The sequence below is a fragment of the Ochotona princeps genome, chromosome 32 (genome assembly GCF_030435755.1).
Source record: "Ochotona princeps isolate mOchPri1 chromosome 32, mOchPri1.hap1, whole genome shotgun sequence".
NCBI classification, from domain to species: domain Eukaryota; kingdom Metazoa; phylum Chordata; class Mammalia; order Lagomorpha; family Ochotonidae; genus Ochotona; species Ochotona princeps.
This window is the reverse complement of record NC_080863.1, coordinates 11,999,471-12,022,688: the sequence shown is the minus strand read 5'-3', so window position 1 is coordinate 12,022,688 and position 23,218 is coordinate 11,999,471. Positions and strand designations below refer to the sequence as shown.

General features: G+C 38.6%; 1 protein-coding gene across 2 annotated transcripts in view; it reads left to right on the top strand.

Annotated features, from left to right (window-relative positions):
- The window catches only part of HGF (hepatocyte growth factor), a 58,116-nt gene extending 39,073 nt beyond the window's left edge, over positions 1 to 19,043 (top strand). For both annotated transcript variants that reach the window (XM_058657557.1, XM_004591341.3), the window contains exons 11-18: positions 3,218 to 3,351; positions 9,559 to 9,597; positions 10,760 to 10,856; positions 14,318 to 14,392; positions 15,117 to 15,263; positions 15,780 to 15,886; positions 15,975 to 16,120; positions 18,837 to 19,043. In XM_058657557.1, the coding sequence (XP_058513540.1) occupies positions 3,218 to 3,351; positions 9,559 to 9,597; positions 10,760 to 10,856; positions 14,318 to 14,392; positions 15,117 to 15,263; positions 15,780 to 15,886; positions 15,975 to 16,120; positions 18,837 to 19,013 (922 nt within the window). In that variant the 3' untranslated portion in view covers positions 19,014 to 19,043. The remainder of the gene's footprint in view (positions 1 to 3,217; positions 3,352 to 9,558; positions 9,598 to 10,759; positions 10,857 to 14,317; positions 14,393 to 15,116; positions 15,264 to 15,779; positions 15,887 to 15,974; positions 16,121 to 18,836) is intronic.
- The last annotated feature ends 4,175 nt before the right edge of the window (positions 19,044 to 23,218 follow it).

Here is a 23,218-nt window from a genome sequence, read left to right as displayed (position 1 = left end):
TAGAGGAATCTATTTGTGCTGGAAAAAAGCATGTACTTTCTGAAAACTTACCAATATTTATAACAGACATCTTCACAGTCAAAAAAAGGTGGGATTTATTTGGCCCTGCAATGGCGCTACTGTTTAAAGGAAGTAAGACATTTAGTTGTGTTAGAGTTGATTTTTAGTAAACATACTAGAATGCCTACCTCATAATTAAAAAGAGGAAAAAAAAGTTTTATGCAATCAAGTGTTTAAATATTCTTGCTTTGTAGGGGTTGTTGTTTGTCTCCCATTTCCTACATGGAAGATAATTCCAAATGTGGATCAAAATTTAATGGTATAGAGAAGTTGACTTATATTATTTTGTCCTAAAGCCCCCATTCTCTTCCAAAATATGCTCAGTGGTTGCTAATAGTTTCAGCTAATTTTTTTTTTACAAACACTATCCTAAAGCAACGTTCTCTAAATTTCAATACAATGCAATTCCCAAATGGGAATTTTGTAATTTTACTTTGTAATTTTACTTTTTGTAGTAGTCACTAATTCAAGCAGTGAAACAAGAAACAGGCAATGTTAATCTCTAATTTTTAAAACAAGCTTATTCTATTTAACATTTATTAAAAATCTCCACATGGACTCGATTTCAAAATTACTAATGGCATCTTCTATATTTTCTTCATGCTACATGTTCAAAATATTATAGTGACGTATACCACACATCTCTTTGTGGACTGGCCAGTAGTTACTAGATTGGACCCTGTAGCCTTAGGATATCCAGGAGCAGCAGAATTCTTCCTGCATGGATCTCACTCTCTAGGATGGGATGGGATGTGTAGATACCAATAGGACATGTTGATGCCATATTATAAAGTCTAAGAACATTGTCTCCTTTGATACTATGGGAGTGGAAAGAAGTAGGTATTCAGACATAGGAGGTTTTAAAGCAAAGGACACAGAGTCTGAGGCATGTATGGTAAGAGAGAGCTAGCCTTTGGAGTTTCAGGGAAAGGATATATTAGACAGGAGGTTAGCTTGTGCAAAGACTGGAACAGTAAAGTGTTTGGTGATGGGAAATTATTTCAGTAAGGCTAAAATAGTATAATTTGGCCAGTGTGCTCAGGAAAAGAATCCTCCATGATCATAGCACATGGAGTGTAAAAAAACTTCGAGATGAAAAGAATTCATTAAAGAATTTAAAGAAATAATGTGATTGAAATATGTTTTCATTTAAACCTGCTCTTTTATTTATTTAGAATTTTATTCATGTATTTCTTTTAAAGGCAGAGAGAGAGAGAGAGAGAGAGAGAGACGGAAAAAGAGAGAGAGAGAGAGAGAAAGGGAGAATGTCCCACCTACTGATTTACTTTCCAGGATACCCACAGCAACCAGAACTGAATCAGACCAACAGCATGCACCCAGAACTCAAACTCTAAGAACCCAAGCAATTGCACTATCAGCTCCTGTCTGCGGAGTGTGCATTAGCAGGGAGCTGGAGGAGAGACTCAACCCCAAACTCAACATATGGCATGCAGGTGTCCCTGTCACATTGTAATGCCTGTGCCAAATGCCCTCCTCACCCTGTTGTTCTAAAAGGCTCCTTTGGAAACATGCAGTGGTGAGTGGGGGCAGCCCTAGCTCTCGTGGACTACGTAACTATTCTCCCCAAAACTCCCATGCTGCCTTTCTTTCCCCCCACATCTGAAGCTTGAAATATTCTTGGCGGAAGGATTTATGACACATAAATCAGCCAAGGCTAAGATATTGACTCCCCCATTCCTAACCTGCACACTCCTAGGAATACCAGATCAAGGTGTACCAGCACACCATGGAAATATGCAGGGGCTGTTCTATGGGTAGCAACTTGTAATTCACTGAGTTTAGCTTTGGTGTCTGGAAATTAGTGCAAGTCATTTGGAAGCAGCTTGTAAATAATAAATGATTAAGTTGGAAGACAAACAATGCATGCAAGAATGGCATGGCGGTTTGGGGTATTTAATTCTGGAAGTGCCATGGATCATGTGGCATCAGAATAATTCTTTAGAGTTTCCGGGTTTCAGTGTGTGCACAGGTAGCATGATAAAATCTTCAGATGCTGACGTTGGCTTGTACTATTGGAACAAAACTTGTGTCTGGAATGACAGCGCACATACCTGTGCAGGATGTTTTTGTGCTGATTTAATTTACAAGGACACATCAGTGAACTCAAGTGTGTCAGTTAGTAGGAACATGAAACAAACTCCACAATCTCTGATTGAAGAAAATGTAAATACTGATGCTATAGGAAGGGTCGTGGCCTAAAAATACAGCAGCCTGCTTTTCCTTTGTTGTAAACTTGAACACAAACTGCTGCTTGATTCTGTCTCAGAAAATCATGTGACTATATGACCACTGAGATTTCAGAATTTAATTACATTATCATGTCATTTTTTCGGTATCTCTTATACATTTCTGGACTGATCCTGCTGGTGATAAATCATATGCCAATCACACATGAAGAAACACTTTGTGCAGCTCCCTGCATCTTCTAGTGTGTTTTTGCCATGTTCATCTTTGCCATATGCTCACTCTTGATTTCTGTGTTCGGAGAGATTGTTGTCATGCTGTGATTAAACAGAAATAAAGGGATAAGATGTATCATCATGAAATAGCTGCTGAATGTAGAGCCATATTCTATATGCGCAAGTAAGAAAATGTGTTTTTGGGGGTGGGTGTCACAACTCGTTCATCTACTATTTGGGACCCCTATATTTTATATTGGAGTGCCAGCGGGAGTCATGGTTTATCCAACTTCCTACTCAATCAGCTGACAAGCCAACTGGTGGTGAGTTAGTTTAGGATCCCAGCCATGCACTTCAGAGGCCAAGGTGAGTTCTTGGCTCCTTTTTCTGGCTTGGCCCAGCCCTGACTGTTGTAGATATTTCAAGAGTGAACCAACGGATATGCGATTTCTTTTCTCTATGTCTTCACCTCTCTCTGTCACTTTACTTTTGAAATGAATAATGAGATTAACACATCTGGAAAAAAAAAAGGAAGCAAGAAAGCAAGAAAACAAGAGAGCGCCTCCACGTAACAGCCAAACAAATTGCAAACCAAATACTGAAAATTTACATTGTGTTGTGAATTTTGTGTCGTATCTATCATGAAAGAAAAGGATTGGCATGGTGGTTTCTTGTACAACAGTGTTTCCTGGGTGTCCTAAGCGGCTTCCAATACTCAGAGCTTATTCTTTCTGCAGCCATATCTTCTGGGAGCCAGATGCCAGTAAGCTGACCAAGAATTACTGCCGGAATCCCGATGATGATGCCCACGGCCCCTGGTGCTACACGGGGAACCCTCTGATCCCTTGGGATTATTGCCCTCTCTCCCGCTGTAAGTACGCACCATGCTGAGTGTCAGTTGGATATATTAAAGGTGCTGCATTTCCTTTCAAATGATAACTGAATCAGAGAAATAAATAATATAGGACGTTTGGCATTGATTCCAAAGACGATGCTCCCCAGATAGATCAACACACAACAAACACACACACACGGCACACCGTACACAGTCTGTATCTCTCTCTGGCTTCTAGACAAGAAAGAATTTCACTGATATTTAAAGCAAATGTTCTGGGCCCGGTGCGATGGCGTAATGGTTAAGGTCCTCGCCTTGCACACCAGGATCCCATATGGGCGCCAGTTCTAATCCCGGCAGCCCTGCTTCCCATTCAGCTCCCTGCTGTGCTCTGGGAAAGCAGTCGAGGACGGCCCAAAGCCTGGGGATCCTGTACCCGCATGGGAGACCCGGAAGAGGCCCCTGGCTTCGGATTGGCTCAGCTCCAGCCGTTGCAACCGCTTGGGGAGTGAATCATCAGATGGAAGATCTTCCTCTCTGTCTCTCCTCTCTGTATATCCACCTTTCCAATAAAAAAATAAATAAATCTTAAAAAAAAATTGAAAAAAAATAAAGCAAATGTTCTCCTCTAAGAATCCTGTTTGCAATCCAGGAGCAATTATTGGCCCAAGTTACTGACACTATTGGGTTAGAAAAAACTGTATAGCCCCATCAGACCTCGTCAGACCTTGGGCTTCTAGTGCAGGTTTGAATACAGCATAACTCTCAGCCAGTCTCTGCTAACAGACTTCTGCCCTTAACCTCCCGAGACAAAGGAGCACAGAGCTTTACATCCGCTTTCCTGTGTCCAGGATGATGTTATAAAGGGATATGAACACACATGAGCAGTCAGGCCATCTCAATCCTGCGGTATCTGCAATACATTGCAAATTCTATATACAAATCAGATTGGAGATTGTATCAAAGATAACAAATATTCGTAAGGAGCACAAACTTGCAGCCTCTGCTCTCTCGACATTTGATTGGCTAGTTTGTTACGTCAGGAGAGATGATGTTATACAGCGGAGGGCATTGCTAATGTCACTTGCGTAGCCACGGTATGCTACATGACACCTCCTTTTTCCAAATTACAACCATCAAAAATATCTCCAGAACCACGAACGCGCATTAATACGCATGGACATGGCAGTATGCTCTCAATGTATATATGTACTCTCAAGTTGGTAAGAATCTCTTACATCTTGTGAGGCAAGCCAGTAGCCAGCCACTTGAACATGCCTGCAAAGTCATTGTCATAAGAAAAGAAATGGACACGCTGGTTACTCTGATCGAATCCCTGGATGCCATGCACATGCACGGAGTTATCACACTGTACCTCGTATATAGGAGTTGTCATATGTCCATTAAAACTAAATAAGACAAAAGCAGTCGGCTGCAGAAATGCTCGTTATGAAAAAAAAGGAAATATAAACACGCGTCCAGATTTTCCATCATTCTGGTCAAATGAACGAGGTGGTTTTTGTCACAATAAGATAAATGCTAAATAGTCATGTTTTATGAAATTGCAGCATGGTAAGGCAAAAGAGTTGCATATGATGTTAACCAAAATGCCCTTGATTAAGACTTAGAACTGCTCAACCTATTTCTAATAGCTTAGGAAATTCTTTACAACAAAATGTAATTCAGCATCCAATATTTGCAGAGAAATGCTATTTCCTATTATATTTTCATATCACATGGTATGATCATATCCTTTCAGTTTAACTATTTTTCCCCCTAAGATTGTGTCTTTTTTCTCATATTAAAGTTGCGTAGATTCCAACAGTGTACTCTCCGGGAAAATGTCTTCCATGTTTGATGATGAACTCACAAGCAGGCTTCGTTTCCCAGGGAATGTCACACACAAAGGTTAAGGATTAAAATCTTACATTTTCTCAATGTTAGCTTTGCTGCAGCAATATTTTTGTGAGGTCTGTATAACTGAGAAGCTTGAAACAAAATAATCTTTTAGAAGTCAACAGGATAAAGATGGCTGTCACAGGCTAGGAAGGAAAGAGGGAGTCAAGAGTGAGGAAAGGGTGGTTAGCAGATACTAACGGAAAGATCAACATGAAAAACATCTACTTTGTGTTGCTTGGTAGAGGGGAAATTGGTCATGTTCATGTTATTCTGTTTAGAAGTGAAATCTTGGAAGATAGGTTTGTGAATGTCTTTATACTTTACATAACATCCTATGATAACCTACAGATGCTTGCAACTTTTATGTGTCTGCTAAAATTTTTTAATAACAATTTTTTAAGATTTATTTATTTTTATTGGAAGGACAGATATACAGAGAGGAGGAGAGACAGAGAGTAAGATCTTCCATCTGCTGATTCATTCCCCAAGCGGCCACATTGGCAGGAGCTGAGTCGATCCAAAGTCAGGAGCCTGGAGCCTCTTCCTGGTTTCCCATGCAGGTGCAGGGTCCCAAGGCTTTGGGCTGTCCTTGACTGCTTTCCCAGGCCACAAGCAGGGAGCTGTTTGGGAAGCAGGGCCGCCGGGATTAGAACAGATGCCCATATGGGATCCTGGCACGTTCAAGGAAAGGGCTTTAACTGCTAGGCCACCATGTCGGGCTTAATTAATAACAAATTTAAACCAACAAGTAATAAACATTCACCAAATATACAATGAGGGGCAGGCATTTGTCCCAACAGAGAAGACTCTGCTTGGGCCAAGAACATTCCACATCAAGAGACAGGGTTTGACTTCCAGCTCCGCTTCCACTTCCAGCTGTCTGTTAATACACAGCCTTGGGCCAGCAGGTGATAGATAAGTATTGGACTCCTGGCTACAAATGCAAGTAACTCAGATTGAGTTCGAGCTCCTGGCTTCAGCCTGGCCCAGCCCTGGTAATTGTAGGTTTTGAGGGGCATGAACCCCTGGCTGGAACAACTCTGTCTTTGCCTCTCTGTCATTTAAACAAGTAAACAAACAAACAAAAAACAACTACAAAAAATGTGCCGTGATCTAAGAAGAAAGGGAGAAGTTGGTTATCTGGCTTTTAAACATATTACTTTCCCTACAGAATTCCTGATTTGGAAACGAGTCGCAGTTGCCCAATCTAGCTTGTAGAGAGAGTATTTCTGTTGAACCTCAGGACAATGTGATTTGGTTCTTAAACTTAAGGAACACAGATTTTGTGATTTAGAAGTTCTCAAAAAACTTTCCCACTAATATTTTAAAACTACAAGTCAGTAATGCGCTCTTGAAAGAGTTTAGAGTGTTGCTAGTATTTGATGAATTGCTATTGCAGATAACTCATTTTTATTTCGATGTATATCAAACATTAATTCCAATACATATTTTTGCACTGTCATTTTGCAACCAGTATTTATAGTCAGGATTTATTTATGCTTTTCTTCCTGGTGAAAGGCTACTAAAATTTATCTTTAGGAGTTTGGAGTTCTTATCATTTATTTAACTGTGACAACTGTATTAACCATCTCCACGCTGTACCTTTCTTTCAGAAAAGATTTCTTTCAATTTTTCTAAAATATTTATAAGCTAACATATTTTCAAGTATGCAAAATAAAATTAAAAGTGCCTAGGTATATTTATATAAATACTAAATTCTTCCTGTGTCTTAGAAATCCTAAGTGTTAACTTCTGAAACTATGGCACTTAAGAGCTTCAACTCAAACTCCCTGAGAAAGAATTCCAGCTCACTAACTTTGTAACTGTCTAGGGAAGTTACTTAGCCTACTTGAGATTCCTTTTCTGTTTTCATCTTAAGTTGTACGATGAAAATATCTGATTACTCAGCTGTTAAGGATAGTGCTATTGCGTGTGCTTAAACACTGAAAAACTTAACTTCCGTTGCTATTTCCATTTATCCATAAGTTTGTAATCTTATTGAGCTGTTTTGCATGTAAAGTCCTATATCATATACTATGCATTTATTTGAAAGGCAGGGTGAGGAAGAGGAGAAATGGGAAGAGATTGGCAGAGAGAAAGACATAGAGAGAGAGAGACACATAGAGAGAGACAGAGAGAGAATTTTACCCAAGCACTGCTTTATTCTCCAAATGACCACACCAGCCAGTCCAAAGACAGCAGCAGGCACTCCATGAAGGTCTTTCCTTGGATAATAGAGGCCCCAGCACTTGGATCATCTTCTGTTGCCTCCCAGGTTCATTGGCAGGGAGCTGAATGGGAAATGAAGCAGCCAGAGCTCTAAGTACACCAGCTGATATGCGATGCCAGTGTTACATTGCTGTGGCTTAGAGCTGGATCACAACACTGGCTTCAGGCACCAAGGAATACGATGATGTGAACAATCACAGAGTGATTTAATCTTTTAATATAAATATATGGAAGGGAGCATAGATTTTTGCATGGAGAAAAATGTTATTTGTAAGCTTTACACTTGAGCCAAACCCCAAGAATATCGTAAAACAAACATGTTTTCCTGTTTTCAGAAATACCCATGTTTATTTTTGATATTAAACAGATATACATATATTCACACACACACACACACCCCTATACTTTGCCCTAGATAAAACTTTTGTCATTGATGTGATTTCCTTTCCCAAATTTCAGCTGCACCAGATATCATATTTACATCACATTTTTTATCTATAGAATGTGACCATGATGGTGGAGAAAATAACAGACGGCAAATAGAATGTGTTAGTGAGACCATAAATGCCTATAAAGTAGATTGTTAAAGTTTCGTTCAAGTGCATAACAGAAGAATATAGGGTGCTTTGTCAAAACTCCAGATTTATTCAGAAACCTAGGATTTCTGGAAACTTGATTCTACCTAGTATTTGAGCTTATCCTAAACTATGACAAACAATCAACTACAGGAAACCAAGCATACATGTTATTGTTAATACTTAAGACTCCAAAGAATTATCTACACATGCTTGAAACTTTAACTATTTTAATTAGACACATCAGTGGACTGAACACAAGGATTGGCTTATTAACATCATGCTTTGATACCAGAGGCACGAAATAGAATTATGTTAGAATCAACAGTTATGCATTTCTCAATGAGAAAATAAGGAATAAATGCCTAATCAGATAAAAATTTCAAACAATTGATGAGTGGAATAATCAATGTCCTAATGCTTTAATAACCATAGTCTTCCTCAAACCTAACCCATCCCATGAAATAAAATACTGACCTCAGCTTTCTCTAAGATAAAACCCTCCCCAGGACAAACTAAAGGGCAAGGGAGGTAATGAAATATATCCGGTCATCTTTACCCTTGTTCATCGAAGATATCTAGGCCTGGAAAATGAGCATAAATAAAAGCCTTTTAGCAAATATTAACACTTTTGCATCCCGTAACTGTTCAGCAAGCCTACGTCTGACTAAAGAATCCACGCACCGTGACTGTTGCTGGTTGATTTGAGTCCAGGACATTGAAGGGATCCACAGCCAGCTGAGTATGGACAGTCCCTGCCTCAACTCTCTGCCCCCAGTTCTGTACAGGCAGACAATTAGCTCCAGGATATGTCTTGTGTCTCAGCTTTCACTACATAAAATGTTTCCAAGTCCTAGTGTCATCCAAGCCTTTCTCTTCGTGGCACATGAACAAGAGATAGGGTGTGGGGTTTTAGAACTGTTGTATATAGTTTCCAGTCTTCTCTTTTTTCTTGCACTTATTTATTTTGGTTAACATCTGGAAAACCAGTGGTTGAACTAGCCTAACAACAAAACCTAATATTATCTTCTTCTTCGTTTTCCATTAGTGACACTGATTTCTTTGCAGAGATTCTACAGTATGTCCAGTTTCTGTGATCCTCAATCACGGAAAATAAAACTTGTTTCCAGAAGACATTATTTAAATTACAGTTCAACAAAAATGATCCACCTGTAGGAAATATCCAAGCAAAGAATATTGAGCATTAAATCCTTTCACTGAAATGCCTGTTTGGCGTGATCTTGAGCGTCTTAGCAGATAAGACAGCTTCTTGCTGCTAGCCTGGTGACTCCAATGACCATCTGCTGTGCAATCACACGCAAAGACCCTGGTACCAAAGCATAGGGCTTGCCTCATATCATACAATCATAATAAGCACATTCTTATAATGTGGTCCATTGTAGGACAAAATTGCTAAGACTATATTTCATATTTTAATAAGACACCAGCAATATTTACATTGGAACTTCAACACATTTATTTTATAGTAGAAATGTCTGCATGTGAATTAATACAAATGTTTGCATATTTATTTTCGCAGGTGAAGGTGATACTTCTCCTACAATAGTTAATTTAGATCGTAAGTAACCTTCAAAATTTGAATCTATGGGTGTTGGAAGTGATGTCACTGTTTTCTTTGTGGAAGATTATCTGTTGACTTCTGTCATAAGGATGCATTGAGGTATTTTCATCTAAAAAATGCCGGGTGCTCTCTATGTATCCGTGTTCCTTAAGGCAAGCTCACACTGGATAGCAAACTTCAATTCTATATCAGAAATATGTAAGTTGTTACAAATACCTGTGACTGTGAAAGAAGCCTTTGCGTTGACTTATCATTGAAGGGGCAGCAGGGAGAACCTACCACCTTTATCTATGCCATTCTTCAGATGAATCAGGGAGTTAGAGACAGAACGAAAGCTTGCCAGCCGACTGGAGTGCTACTAGATCCTTTCCGCTGCTTTGTCTTTGAAGTTCTTTGCATGCCTAGAATTATATTATATTATCTAAGATGTTCTGGTAGTCCTCTCTTGAAGAATCTTGGAGGGATTTGATTTTGACCCTCACTTGCTTTTTGGAGATGAGGGATGGTATTCAAGGATTGGGGCTTCAAAGACTACCTGCTGTGCCCTATGGGGCTGAGGGAGCGGTGGAAATCCTTTCTAGGCCATGGGCAGAGGTAGAGACAAGGAGAGGTGAGCTTTTGGAGGAATCTAAATAATACTCCGAATCAGTTTGTCTCATGTCATCGGATACATGGTTTTGATGCACTAGCTATGTAAACTGGGTACAATATTAATCAATCTAAAGCTGGTACTACATTTCAATATAATTATATTCCTACTGCATACATTCAGAAGTAATAACAGAGTTTCCACCTCTGGCAATTGATTTCTATGAACATTTAGAAATAGCCACTATGAACGATTATCGCTTTCTGTTGAGGATGGTCAGGCAGGGACGACATCAGCTTGAGGCCTGAGAATTTGTTCTTAGGGCACTGCGCACAAAGCCACTGTCCTTCTCACAGCATTCCTGTTTGCTCCGAGTTGATTCGTTTTCACGTGTCGCTCGATAACAGAAGAATGAGAATGGCTTGATGTGGCACTATGGTTACATAATATCCACTCTCTTCAAAACGCTCTTCATGGTGTTACGGTATTTCGTGCCATCTGGCTGTGGTTGCACTTAAGAAACAAGAGACATGTTGTATTTCAAAATGCTGTGTGTGGTTCTGTTTTCAGATCCTGTAGTATCTTGTGCCAAAACAAAGCAGTTGCGAGTCGTAAATGGGATTCCAACTAGAACAAACATGGGATGGATGGTTAGCTTGAAACACAGGTAATTATTACTGCCTTTTTTGATGTTTACAAAAGCCCTGGATTTGTGACCCCTGACTCTTATTCCAAGTGGTGCTATGGTTCTCACTGAGTAGAGACACCTAGACAGAGGACTGCTACATACCTTAACGTCACCGCTATGGTTCTGATGTATGCTGTATTCATTTTCAATCTAGGATATCATGGCTTCATTTTTTATCGTGCTTAGGTATAATCATTATCACAAATCTTGTATTTATCTTTAACTTCTGATTTTTCCCTTGTCATTCCAATGAAAGATGGCAATTTTTTATTCCAAAGCATTCATTACGAACGTGTTAGCAATCTATGTTAATACCTGCATGGGCTTGACATTATGGTAGTTAATTTAGATAAAACTTTCTTAACATGTCTATGTCCCAGCATTTCCGAAAATCAGTGACAGGTGTGGACATGTGGCTTAGCAGTTAAGACAGTGGCCAGGCTGCCTGCACCCAACACCTGGGTACCTGGGTTCAAGGCCCGGCTCCTGCTTCTCAATCCAGCTTCCTTATGAAGAGACACATGGTGCTCAACTGACGGGCCTTGTTGGAGCTCCTGTTTCCCAAGTCTGCCCATTTGTGAGCATCTATGTAGGAATACAGCCACTGGGGAGTTGTTTCTTTTTTTTTTTCCTCTCTCCCTCCTTTCTCTCTCTTTTGTGTCTCTCTATTGCTCAATAATTTAAAAATACAATCAATAGTCGGTTTCACAGAAAATCATTTTGAAAGTAAAACTGTGATTCGAAAGTTAACTTAAGTAATTATGCTGTAAGAATCAGATACGAAGAGACCGGTGCAATAGCTTAGTGGCTAAATTCTTGCCTTGTGAGCACCGGGATGCCATATGGGTGCCAGTTCATGTCCTGGCTGCTCCGTTTCCTGTCCATTTCCCTGCTTGGGGCTTTGGAAAGCAGGAGAAGATGGCCTAAAGCCTTGGGACCCAGCACTCACATAGAAGCTCCTGCCTTCAGATCAGCTCAGTCCGTGCTGTTGGGGATTCTTAGGGAGTGAACCAGCAGACAGAAGATCTTCCTCTCTGTGTGGTCTTATATATATAGCTATATTTCGGATACACACACAGATGTATATAGCTATATATATATATATCTCATAACCTGTTTATGTAACCTCCAAATACACCTGGATTTTAGGTTTATTTTTGCTTGTGTTCTATATATCCCATATTTCTCCCTCCAATCCCACGTGCTGTTGTTTCCACTACATGTTGTAGTCTTCACCCTCGACATTTTATGCCTAAACATCGCCTTCATCTTCAAGTCCCAGGTATTGATTTCGACTTATTTATTTAAATCTCCATTAAAAACACATTCGTTTCTATGAGAGGCAGAAAGACACAAACACGCAGAGATACAGAGAGAGTTCCTATTCACAGATTCACCACCCAGTAGTCACAACAGCTTGGCCTGGGTCAGGATGAAATCAGCAACTGAGAACTGAGTTTCCTGGCTGCATTTGCATTAGGAGAATGCTGAAATCAACAGTAGGGTTTACACATCCTAAAATGGGATGCAGGTGGCCCAACCTGTATCTTGCAAATATCCACTCCAACTTGTATATTTCTTCTTTCAGTAAGCTCTTTATTCCATCAACCCTAGTCCTCCAGAATAAAGTAGATAATTAAAGTCACAGTGCTATCTAAATATAATAGTAACAATTGAAACTGAAGTGCATATTTTTTTGCAAATATGGAGTTTCTATTCTTTGATGCATATGATTTTAGGTGGCGCCAAGCATTGTAGGAAATAGTGTAATGATCTCCTTTCATGCGTTCTCCTCTCAGGAAATTACTTGAAAGATTTCATAAATATTTCTCTAATAATTATAGTATAACTGTCCTAGGAATATAGTACTGAAATAGAACTGGGAAGCTAACCAGAATGTTAAACCTGATTGAATAAAAAAAAAAAAAACTAAACACACATTTAATAAAGAATAAAGGATTGGGAGTGTTTAATTTCCTTTTTTGTAGAAAATATGCTTCATTATAGAAATTCAATAAAGTTCAAAGAATGTCATTTTCCTTATTACATACTTTTTTTAAGAATCTACGTCTGTGAGTTGTGATTCTTTCTTAGCCCCCAAACGCAGAAACAAGGCATTTACTTCGTTTTTCTTCTTATATCTACTTGAGAAACACATACACATATACACAGAGATAGAAACAGGAAGAGAGAGACAGAGACAGAGAAAAGCAAAATAGAGAGATCTTCTATCTGCTGGTTCACTACCCAAATGCCCACAGGAACTGTGAGACTAAAGCCTGGAACCAGGCGCTCAATCCACTGGACCCACATGGGTAGTAGGGACGCTGAAATCTGGGAGATCATCGAAGCCTGCCAGTGTTTGCTTCATCAGGAAGGTAGAGACAGGAGCTGGACCTAGGCAATATTCAAGTCCACAGCTGTTGCAGTAGGCATGCCAGCTTCTAGGCCCACTGAACCATAGTTGTGCATTTTTAACATTAGAGGAATCTCTAAGGATACTCCTTGATTTGTCCCCATTCTTAGGGAAGCAGGTAAGACAGCCCCCAATCTTTTTTTTTCCCACTAGACAGCTATATACTTCAATGTGTGTTGTCTTTAACATCCCAGTTCTTGAATAACAACAGCTGTTTAGTTTTTATTCCAAGAAAACATATTGAGTGTAAAGGAAGTTAAAACTCAATCTATACTCTTATCTTCCTGTGTGGTAAAAGTCGTGAATATTGGTGGGCTCGGTCTGGGGAACTTCGATTACCCTCTGAGCACTGAACAGCTGTACTCCTTGGAAGCGTAACTTGAGATCTGGAGTATCAGCAAATATATGTGCTAGGACTTGTTATTCTCCATAAACATTTTATGGAATTCCCTTTGATGATCTGCCTTCCATTTATAAATGAAACATTATATTGCTGATGCCACATGGAATAAAGAATTTGATTCAAACTCAGTTGTGTTTTAACATTGAAATATAATTAAGACTAGGAAAAGTACAGTTCAGAAACATTATAGTATGTAGCTACCACTGAATGGTTTATGGGGTTTTACTAAGAGGTTACATTTGCATTTCTTGTAGCCAAATGCTTAATTTAAAACAAGCCCAGGCTGTTATATTTTTGTTTGTGCTTTTCCTAGATTTGTAGCGTATGTCTTCTCTTACCAAGCTAGATGTATGTGTGTCAGCAATGGACAACAGTGTGTGAACATGGAGTGTTTCATACAGAAGTAGGACTGATTGCAGAAAATGACAATCACAATGTGAGAAAAGTATTTGCTGCACTGACCAAACACTTTTGATTAACAGAATGACTGCTCAACTGGGTGGACATCCATGTTTTCGTTTCCAGTCTATTCATGTTTGCCAACCAGAGTCACAGGTTTTGCATGAATTGGCCTCTCTTTCTGCCCAGCGGCTCCTCATTTCTTGTTCCTCTTTCTCCTAGAAATAAACATATTTGTGGAGGATCATTGATAAAGGAAAGCTGGGTTCTCACGGCCAGACAATGCTTCCCTTCCAGGTCAGGTGATCTTGAAAGTACTATTTGTTTGGGACATTTGCTGGTTAAATTTAGTCTTGAAATATATGTTCGTTGTATAGCGATTCATCAGCAGTGGGGTGGGGGAGTTGGTGAATGCAGTCATTTCTTTCTCAAATTGATTTTAGTAGTATTGACTTCTTTGGGCTTCTCATGCTGGGGAAACTGTATCTTTTCTTTTTTTGTGATCAGCATCTATGACCCTTACAGTAAAGAATTGGTTACATTCTATATTAGTCTATGTCTCCACCTCCCACTCGCACTGGGCCAGGATAGAGACGCCTTCTGAATTATCCACCGTCTTCTCCCAGCCCTAGCCCCTCTTTGCTAACGTGTGGTCAACCCACAAAAATGAGCTTGCATAAGCTAACTCCCTGATGCTCATCAAGTTGACATTGATTTTTGTCTGTGTAAAACTTCAGCCTTTTTGAATGTAGCAAACATATGAATCACAGAGACAGAGCAGTATGTGCACCAAGTTATAAATCATGTGAGGTGTGAGGACCTTAGGTGAGAATTTTTCACAGGTGACTCACTCTCTAAGAAGTATAGTCAAGAGCTGTTTTAAAATAACCATCCAGGAGTTCAGTCACTAGAGACATCTTTTGATCTGTTCTTATGAGCAAATACAATTAAGCAGAGATGTGAATAACACTACACAATTTTTTAATTAGGTATTTACATTTTCATTGTTATTTTTCCCCAGAAACAAAGACTTGAAGGATTACGAAGCATGGCTGGGAATTCACGATGTCCACGGAAGGGGCGATGAGAAGCGTAGGCAGGTTCTCAATGTCTCACAGCTGGTGTACGGGCCGGAAGGGTCCGATCTGGTTTTACTGAAGCTTGCGAGGTGGGTTCCTGTGGAACAATTTGCTGACTCAAGCTAGATTAGAATCACTAAAGTTGCTTCTTTAGCTATATTAAAATTCTTTCGCACTGGCATAGATATTCTGAAGGCATGGACAACATCTCAGGTACATATATGCGTATGCGTGTGCATTTGAATATATTGCACTTAGAACATTTTCGAATTTGACTACGTGAAGTTGGGCCAATGCTCTGATCAGCCTGTTTTGAAACCGAAACATCATGTGTAATTCCGTAATGACTTTCAAATGAAGAACACTCATCTTTGAAAAGAATACAGTGACTGTTTATCATGAACGCTTATCAGATAAATGACTCATTTTTTATGACTTACTCCATATTTCTTCATTGTCTATTAAATATCCCTTCCCACTTTTTTTTTTTTTAGAAGCAAGGCCCTTTTCTCTCTAAGTAGGTTAAACATGAGCACTGTGATGTAAACGCTCATTTTCCTCGAGTTCATTTGAGGTTTACTAATTGGATTTAATCTCTCTTTCAGGCCTGCCATCCTGGATGATTTTGTTAGTACAATTGATCTACCAAATTACGGATGTACAATTCCTGAAAAGACTGCTTGCAGTGTCTACGGCTGGGGCTACACCGGATGTAAGCTGGTTTTAAAGGATGAAGCAATTTCTCTATTGTCATCTTGACTGTGTGCTCATTAGCCGTGTCTGTTTTTGCGCCTCTCCAGTGATCAACTCGGATGACCTGCTACGAGTGGCACATGTCTACATCATGGGGAATGACAAATGCACCCAGCAGCATCAAGGCAAAGTGACTTTGAAGGAGTCTGAGATATGCGCTGGGGCCGAGAAGATTGGATCAGGACCCTGTGAGGTAAAACAGAAGTTCCTTAAGCACTAGCCAATGATTGATAGTGTAATGCCGCATGCTTTTCTATTTTTCTGTTTATTTTTTCCAGCATATCCTCAATTTTTCTAGGAGCATAATTGGGGAGAAAAATAGCCTTCTCTTTGAGATTTTTTTTAAACCACACAAAAAGATAACCCATACATCATTCGCAGCAAATTGATGCTATTCGTTTTGCAAAGGACATTAACCCGATACAGCCACAACCCTGAGGGAAAGCCGTCCAAATTAAAAATATCCAACTCCATTTTTTATAGGAACTTGCATTTTTTTTTAGAATGTTTTTCTCAATTTATCTGATTTTTCCCCCAAATTTCTCCCTAAATGATCCCCGTTAATGGTATTGCTGAAATATACATGCCTGGTTGCAAGCTTTGCAATATGTTTTTGGTTAAGTTGGCATCTGTGGAAGTATCCAAACAAATTCTCTTTAGAAAAAAAAAAAACTAAAGGTCAAAGATTGTTGACTCTAAGAATTTGGACATTTTGCTTTGTTAGGCAACTGTTCTTTCAACTTGGCAGCGTTCCTATCGCAATTTTACATAGACAAGCTGTTAAGTGGTTATTTTAGATGCATTTTGGAAGGAAGAGACTTGTTCTCCAGGCCTTAGAACTGTGGGCTTGTGGGATAGATGGACAGCAAGGCATGAGGTAACTAATAAAAATAAAAGCATGGCTCTTGGACGAGTGTGTAAATGAATGATTGAAGTATGGGGCATTGCATGTGTCAAAATGCATGCGGTGTATACCTGGCTCTGAGGTTTTTATTTCTGAAAATGTTGAATGATCTACATTTTCAAAAACGACTTTGAAATGGTACTGTTAGATTTTGTGTTTATAAGCACTTTCAAATCTGATGTCCTTCTGGCAAAATACTTATGAATATGAGATTCTACCATGCGAAAAATAAGTATTTTGAGAGGGAGAGGAGGAGAAGACAGAAATCCATCATATCTCATGAGCATTGATGCTTCTTCTGCATAGAAGCTCCTCTCTGGCTGCACAGAATCTTACCACAACTTCCAGGAAGTTGGATACTTATCCCAGCTTCACTGAAGTTACCAGAAGCAACTAGACAGTCACCTCCCAGAAATAGCATTTTGGGCCTGGTGTGGTAGCCTAGCAGCTAAAGACCTAACCTCGAATGTGCCAGGATCCCATAGTGGTGGTGGTTTGTGTCCCAGTGCCTGCGAATCAACAGACAGAAGATTTTCCTTTGTGTCTCTCCTGCTTTCTGTGTGTCTAACTTTCCAATGAAGATAAAATTAATCTTCAAAAAAAGAAGTAGCTTTTTGTCAGGTTTATGAAGCACGGCCAACTTAGCCTCCTTACTTAACAGGTTTTGTGATTTTTTACCTTTGTCCACAAGACTGGATTTCAGATCGATTCTATTACTTCTCAAAAAAATACGCAAATTTTTTTTTTCCCACCATAGCCTTTCTATAGCACCTGCCTCTCCTGTTTCAAGTTAGGTGTTGAAAAAGAAACTTACCCAATGCTTGTGCCCTAACAACAGCCTCACACTCGGTGAGTCTCTAACATGAATGGCTTGGAGAGCCCTTATCCTCGGCCACTCCCGCAACTGCGGGTCGTCCGGTGGGGCGTGATTTCTGCAGAGGCTGTGAGAAAGAGCACTTCCGTTTTGCTGTCTGATGCTGGGCTCCATCATCTCCACCTTGATGTTTTCTCATCAAGAAGTGTCGATGACTCTCTTCTTTCCACAATGATTTTATTTTTTTTTTTGCCGTGATGGGATGTTTGTCTCGCTACATCCCTGATGGGGAGACATTCCAATAGTGCCAAGTATTCTTGTTCATTGCAGGAAGCCAAAACCGCTTGTTGCAGTCTTAGGAAAGTGTATGTTGTATGGAAGAGGTGTGACAGAGTTGTAATGATGATATGTATAACAATATATATGCATATACATGCATATGGTTATATATATGCATATGCATATGGTTACACATATCTGTTGTCCATCTCTGTCTGTTGGTGCCATGGTGTTACCTGCCACAAGAGAGGGATTCCGTGAAATTAAGTTGCGCTTCAGAAAGTAAGTCTAGTTATGTCTGCCAGAAGGCAGTAAATACAGTAGCGACTTACGTTATCAGCAAATGGGGGAACATTCATTGACAGGAAAAACAATTTTATTGTATTAGCAAGGTTTTTACAGTCTTTCAAATTATCTGAGGCAGGGTTAGGGGAAGAGGAAAGAACATTGAGTAGGAGTTCAATCATTAAAACTACGCTGTTACAAATGGATTTGTCCATTTGCTACAGTTTCCGTATTTCCTATGTGTGATATATTTTGAGCATCAGAGGAGTAAAATAAATATGAAAGCTGCCTTTTTAATGGTCTCAATGGTTATATGTTAATTTTTAGTTTTTACCCAATAAAACCAAGGACATTTTACGGTTGATTATTATTATTATTTTGGAAAAGGCAAGTAATTCTTAAGTGAATGCCATAGATAATATAGCACTTTGAATTTTCTGCCTACTGGCAGACTCAGTAGAACAAAGTCTAGCACACTGATTTGTATCTCTGCCCCTTCTCAGTTGCCCCATTCCCTTTAATATCCATTCATCTTTGAACTATAAATCAGTATTAGATAAGGCTGCTGAATTGCTATTTTTATCTCTAAAACCTTAGCTTGTTCTGATCGCATGCCTTCTCTTCTAGGGAGATTACGGTGGCCCACTTGTTTGTGAACAACATAAAATGAGAATGGTTCTCGGGGTCATTGTTCCTGGCCGTGGTTGTGCTGTCCCGAATCGTCCGGGTATCTTTGTCCGAGTCGCCTATTATGCAAAGTGGATACACAAAATTATATTAACGTATAAGGCGCCTCAATCATAACTGAAGTGTGTCTGAGGTATCCATCAACACAGCTCTTTCCAGGAGGATTTCAGAGGACATGAAATGAAAGTGTCACAACAATCCTGCAACAACTACTTGAGTGTCATGTTTGTTAAGATACTCATTTATATATATATATATGTATGTGTATATATATGGATTTTTTTGTTTTGTTTATCAGTGTTATTTTGTAAATGTCGAAGTGAATTAAGGTACATGCAAGTGCAGTAACATATCTCCTGAAGATACTTGAATGGAATTAAAAAAAATAAGCGAAGTTATAATTGTTGGATGATAAAAGGTTTAATGAGAAAGATTTATCTCTCTACACTGCTTATCAAGGTTAGCGTCTTAATAACCAATAACCAAACAGTACTTTAATCTTCTCAAAAAGAAAAACAACACCTTGTATTCACAAACTGTAACTCAATCTTTAATTACCTTTCAAATGTCACATATTATGGCTCCTTCATCTATCCGCATCAGGCAGCTCGCCATCTTGATGCACGGGCACATGGTTCATAGAGCCCACATCCATGTACACATGCCCACGTACATATGTGTACACACTACAGTCAGAGCCTGATATAGCTGATGTCATCTCCAAATGTTATGGAAGTGTGTACCTGTTTTTTTAATTTTATTATCATTTTGTTTTCTTCAAGAAAGAAATTCCAAAAGCCACTAGATGTGTTAAGAAAAGCTGTCAGGCGGAAGGGACCATTTGTATCTTAGCTGAACTTGACCCAGCTTTTTGACACTTAAAAATGTGACTGTGGCCCACAAATGACACTAAATGCAGGTGTCTACTCGTGTTTATCATCCTGATTATTTCTTATTGTCTCTAGCTCTTAAAGCAATGAGATAATATCTGTATTTATAATATTTCTTTCCTGCAAATTTAGGGCCGAATATGTATGCAAGGTATTTGTTTATCTATCTGCCTTAGGTGCTTGGGCAGTGTATCTTACTGAGGAAGTTGCAAGTGTTTTGGGTCACTAAAAATGTATTTAAATAGGTTCATTTCTTGCTGCTGCAATTGGCACTAAATTCACTATCTGTATATTTTTTAAACATTATTTAAGAGGGCAATTTCTTTATCTGTTGAAATTCTGTAAATAGTTCTTCATAAAGTCATACATTAAGAAATAATCTTGGAGAAAAAATAGGGGATTTTTTTAAGCTGGAAATCTTTGAAAGCAATAAGGCTCATTTCAAGGCTAGGGAAAAAGTGTGAGAGGGAAGGCAGGAAAACAGAATTTATCTAAACTAGAGTTTCATCTTGATTGTATTTTATCAACATATCCTCATTTCTTAGCCCATTTGACATCATTTTTTTTCCTGGTACCCTAGGAGACACTCAAGTAAGCTGTGTTCTGCATGATGACAGCCACATTGCCATATTTATTATTGTGTTATGGGAGGATAAGAAGTAATAGGATAGCTCTGAAACTTCATTAAGTCTTTCTGCACAGAACATTTCAAGCACATAATCGGAATGCTGGGAGTCTAGTATTCCATTATTTGCCTTGATCTTCTAAAATGATTTTTGTCAAGGGCAAAGATCTAGATACTGTCCCAGGAGCATTCTTTGCTCAATCTTGAGCAACCACGTTTTAAACTTCACTGGAGAGCTGGGTTTATACAGTAGAAATCTTATATGAATTGTGCCTTTTTACTTTTATTCTTTGGCGATAAAATACTAGGGTCAAGAAATGGGAAATAAAAGCAAAGGGACAGCCAACCTGCTGCCAGTTCTTATTCTTTTATCTGATTGTATTGCTCTCCTGGAAATATCGCCATTTCCAAGGTGTATCGCCAAAACAATATGTTTCATCCTTTCCTCTTGTTGAACTGGCCAAATTGTATTAAGTCACATATATAAATGATATTTGTAAAACTTTTATGAAAATGCAATCATCTTGAATGCTCATATTTCCAAATATTCCATGTATTTTTCTCCAATGTTTCCCTAGAAAGAGAGTTAAAGATGACCTAAATAGAAGGTGCAGCTAGATTTTCAGACCTTTTATTTTCTCTATCCATTGACAAATGAAAACACCTACATCAATAAACCATCAAATATGGTGTACAAAGCAATTGTCTTTGGATTTCCTTTGTAATAGAGGGTGTTGGACACAGCAGATAACAAAAGCTGGATGTGAAAGATTGGCGTGATTTCTCTGCTGAAAGATGCTATTTATTCGGTATATTCTTTCCTGAATAAAGTTATAAAATGTAAATGCCCAAGTCATCCAAAAAAATTCATTTGATTTGGTGCCATCCACATAAAGTATCTCTTAAATGCTGTTTTGTTTTGGCTGTTGAGATAATGGTTATATGCTGTTCTAATGGTAGACATTTTGTTATGTCTCCTGGGAATTAAAATGTCAAATTAAAATATCTGTCATGATGCCTCTGCTGTGCAGAAGGGATGACAATCTTTTTGTATACTTCCTTATTTGTATTGTACAATGTGTAATGACTTCTACCTGTTTGCTGTGGGCAGGTCCCCAGTAAAAGGGTTTACATTGAGTCCATCTTTGGTATTAACAGGCTCTTGTTTGCTTTCTAAGTGTTTCAAACTATGGGACCTGTGAAACGCTGGAAGGCAAGAAAAATAACAGTAATGGCATATGATAGCAAAATTGTATTTCCTTTATTCCTGTGAATACTTCTTGTTGGTACCAATGGTACTCTACAAAGCGAATGTTTTAACCACAACATTCTCTTGAAAAGAACACTGTCAAGAAATGAGAAATTGCTGTCAGACATTTTTTTCTAAGCATTTTATTCCTTAAATGCTGATTTCACCATATGGACATGACGAGATAAATAATTTTAATAAGCATTTGAAATACAGAGCTTTAAATTGATTTATTGAGATTTTAAAAATGACTTTTAATGGACGACACCCCCTCTTTATATATAAACTCATTTGAAAAGCAAAATTAATTAGAGTAATAGCACGTTGTATTTCAAATACTTACTTTTGAAATAAATCTCCTTTCAAAAAAAATCTCCAAAAATGAAGAAATTTTGCAATGTTCAAATGAGTCCAAAATCAAGAATTTTTTAGTACTTGAAAAGTTAAAATTCTCTGGACCCTACAGATCTTGACAGTGAAACTTAAATGGGTTTATTTCCATTTGCACAGAAAGTTTCTGTCTTTAAGAAACTGAAAACGAATACTGTGGATGTTATGACTTTGTTTTGTGTGTAAATAGGAAATTGATAAGCTGCCTATGGAGTGGTGTAGCAAGATGCTTACCCAAAAAAGGGAACACTGTGGTTATGACTTGTATTATAAAGTTTCTGTAGTTAATAAAGTTATTATTTTTATAACCACGATTATATTCTTATTTTTATTAATGACAATAAAATATTTTATCAAAATGTTTTCCTTCTCTTTTATAATCATGTACACAATGCGTTTGTATTCATCCTAGGATCTGAATGCAGACACCACCAATTTCAATGAGACAAATCCTCTATAATTTGTTACAGGACATGTCATTTTTAGAACTCAGATAAAATGAGGTCATTCCAACTCTTTTCCGAGGCAATGCAAGTGAGTTTTCATAAGCATAAATAAATACACGAATAATAAGCTCTCTACACACTTCCATTTTGTATTATAAAAGATGACCATTTAGTCACCTTCTTGTTTAAAAATGATTTATTTGAAAGACAATCAGAAAGAGTGGAAGAGACAGAATAACGCTATAGCTGCTGATTGACCAATTCAATGGGCACAGAAAATGGGAATAAGCAGGGTGAAAATTAGGAGCCAGGAGCTCCACGTGGCCCTCCCAAGCAGAGTGTTGTGGTGCTCAATTTCCGAGCCTCCAGTCAGCAGTTTAATATGGCATGCCAGTGTCAGTAGCAGTAGCTTAACCCTCCGTGCCACCTGCTGACCCGCATTTGGTCACTTTCATATTTGCAAGAAAAATACTGTTGTATTTGCCAGTATATATAAAATATGGTCCTGCCTGACAAAATTTTTTTCATTATTACATTTTACACAGATAAGTAAATCATTCAGTTGGTTAATTTGGGGATCGTCTTCAACATACACATGAAATTCAGAAGAAATAGGAATCAAACAGTAAATTCAAAGGAGACTCATTGATGATCTGAATCAAGAGAGCTCATAGCAACATTGACCGTTTGAAATGAAAGCTTATTTCCTGTCTCTCCACCTC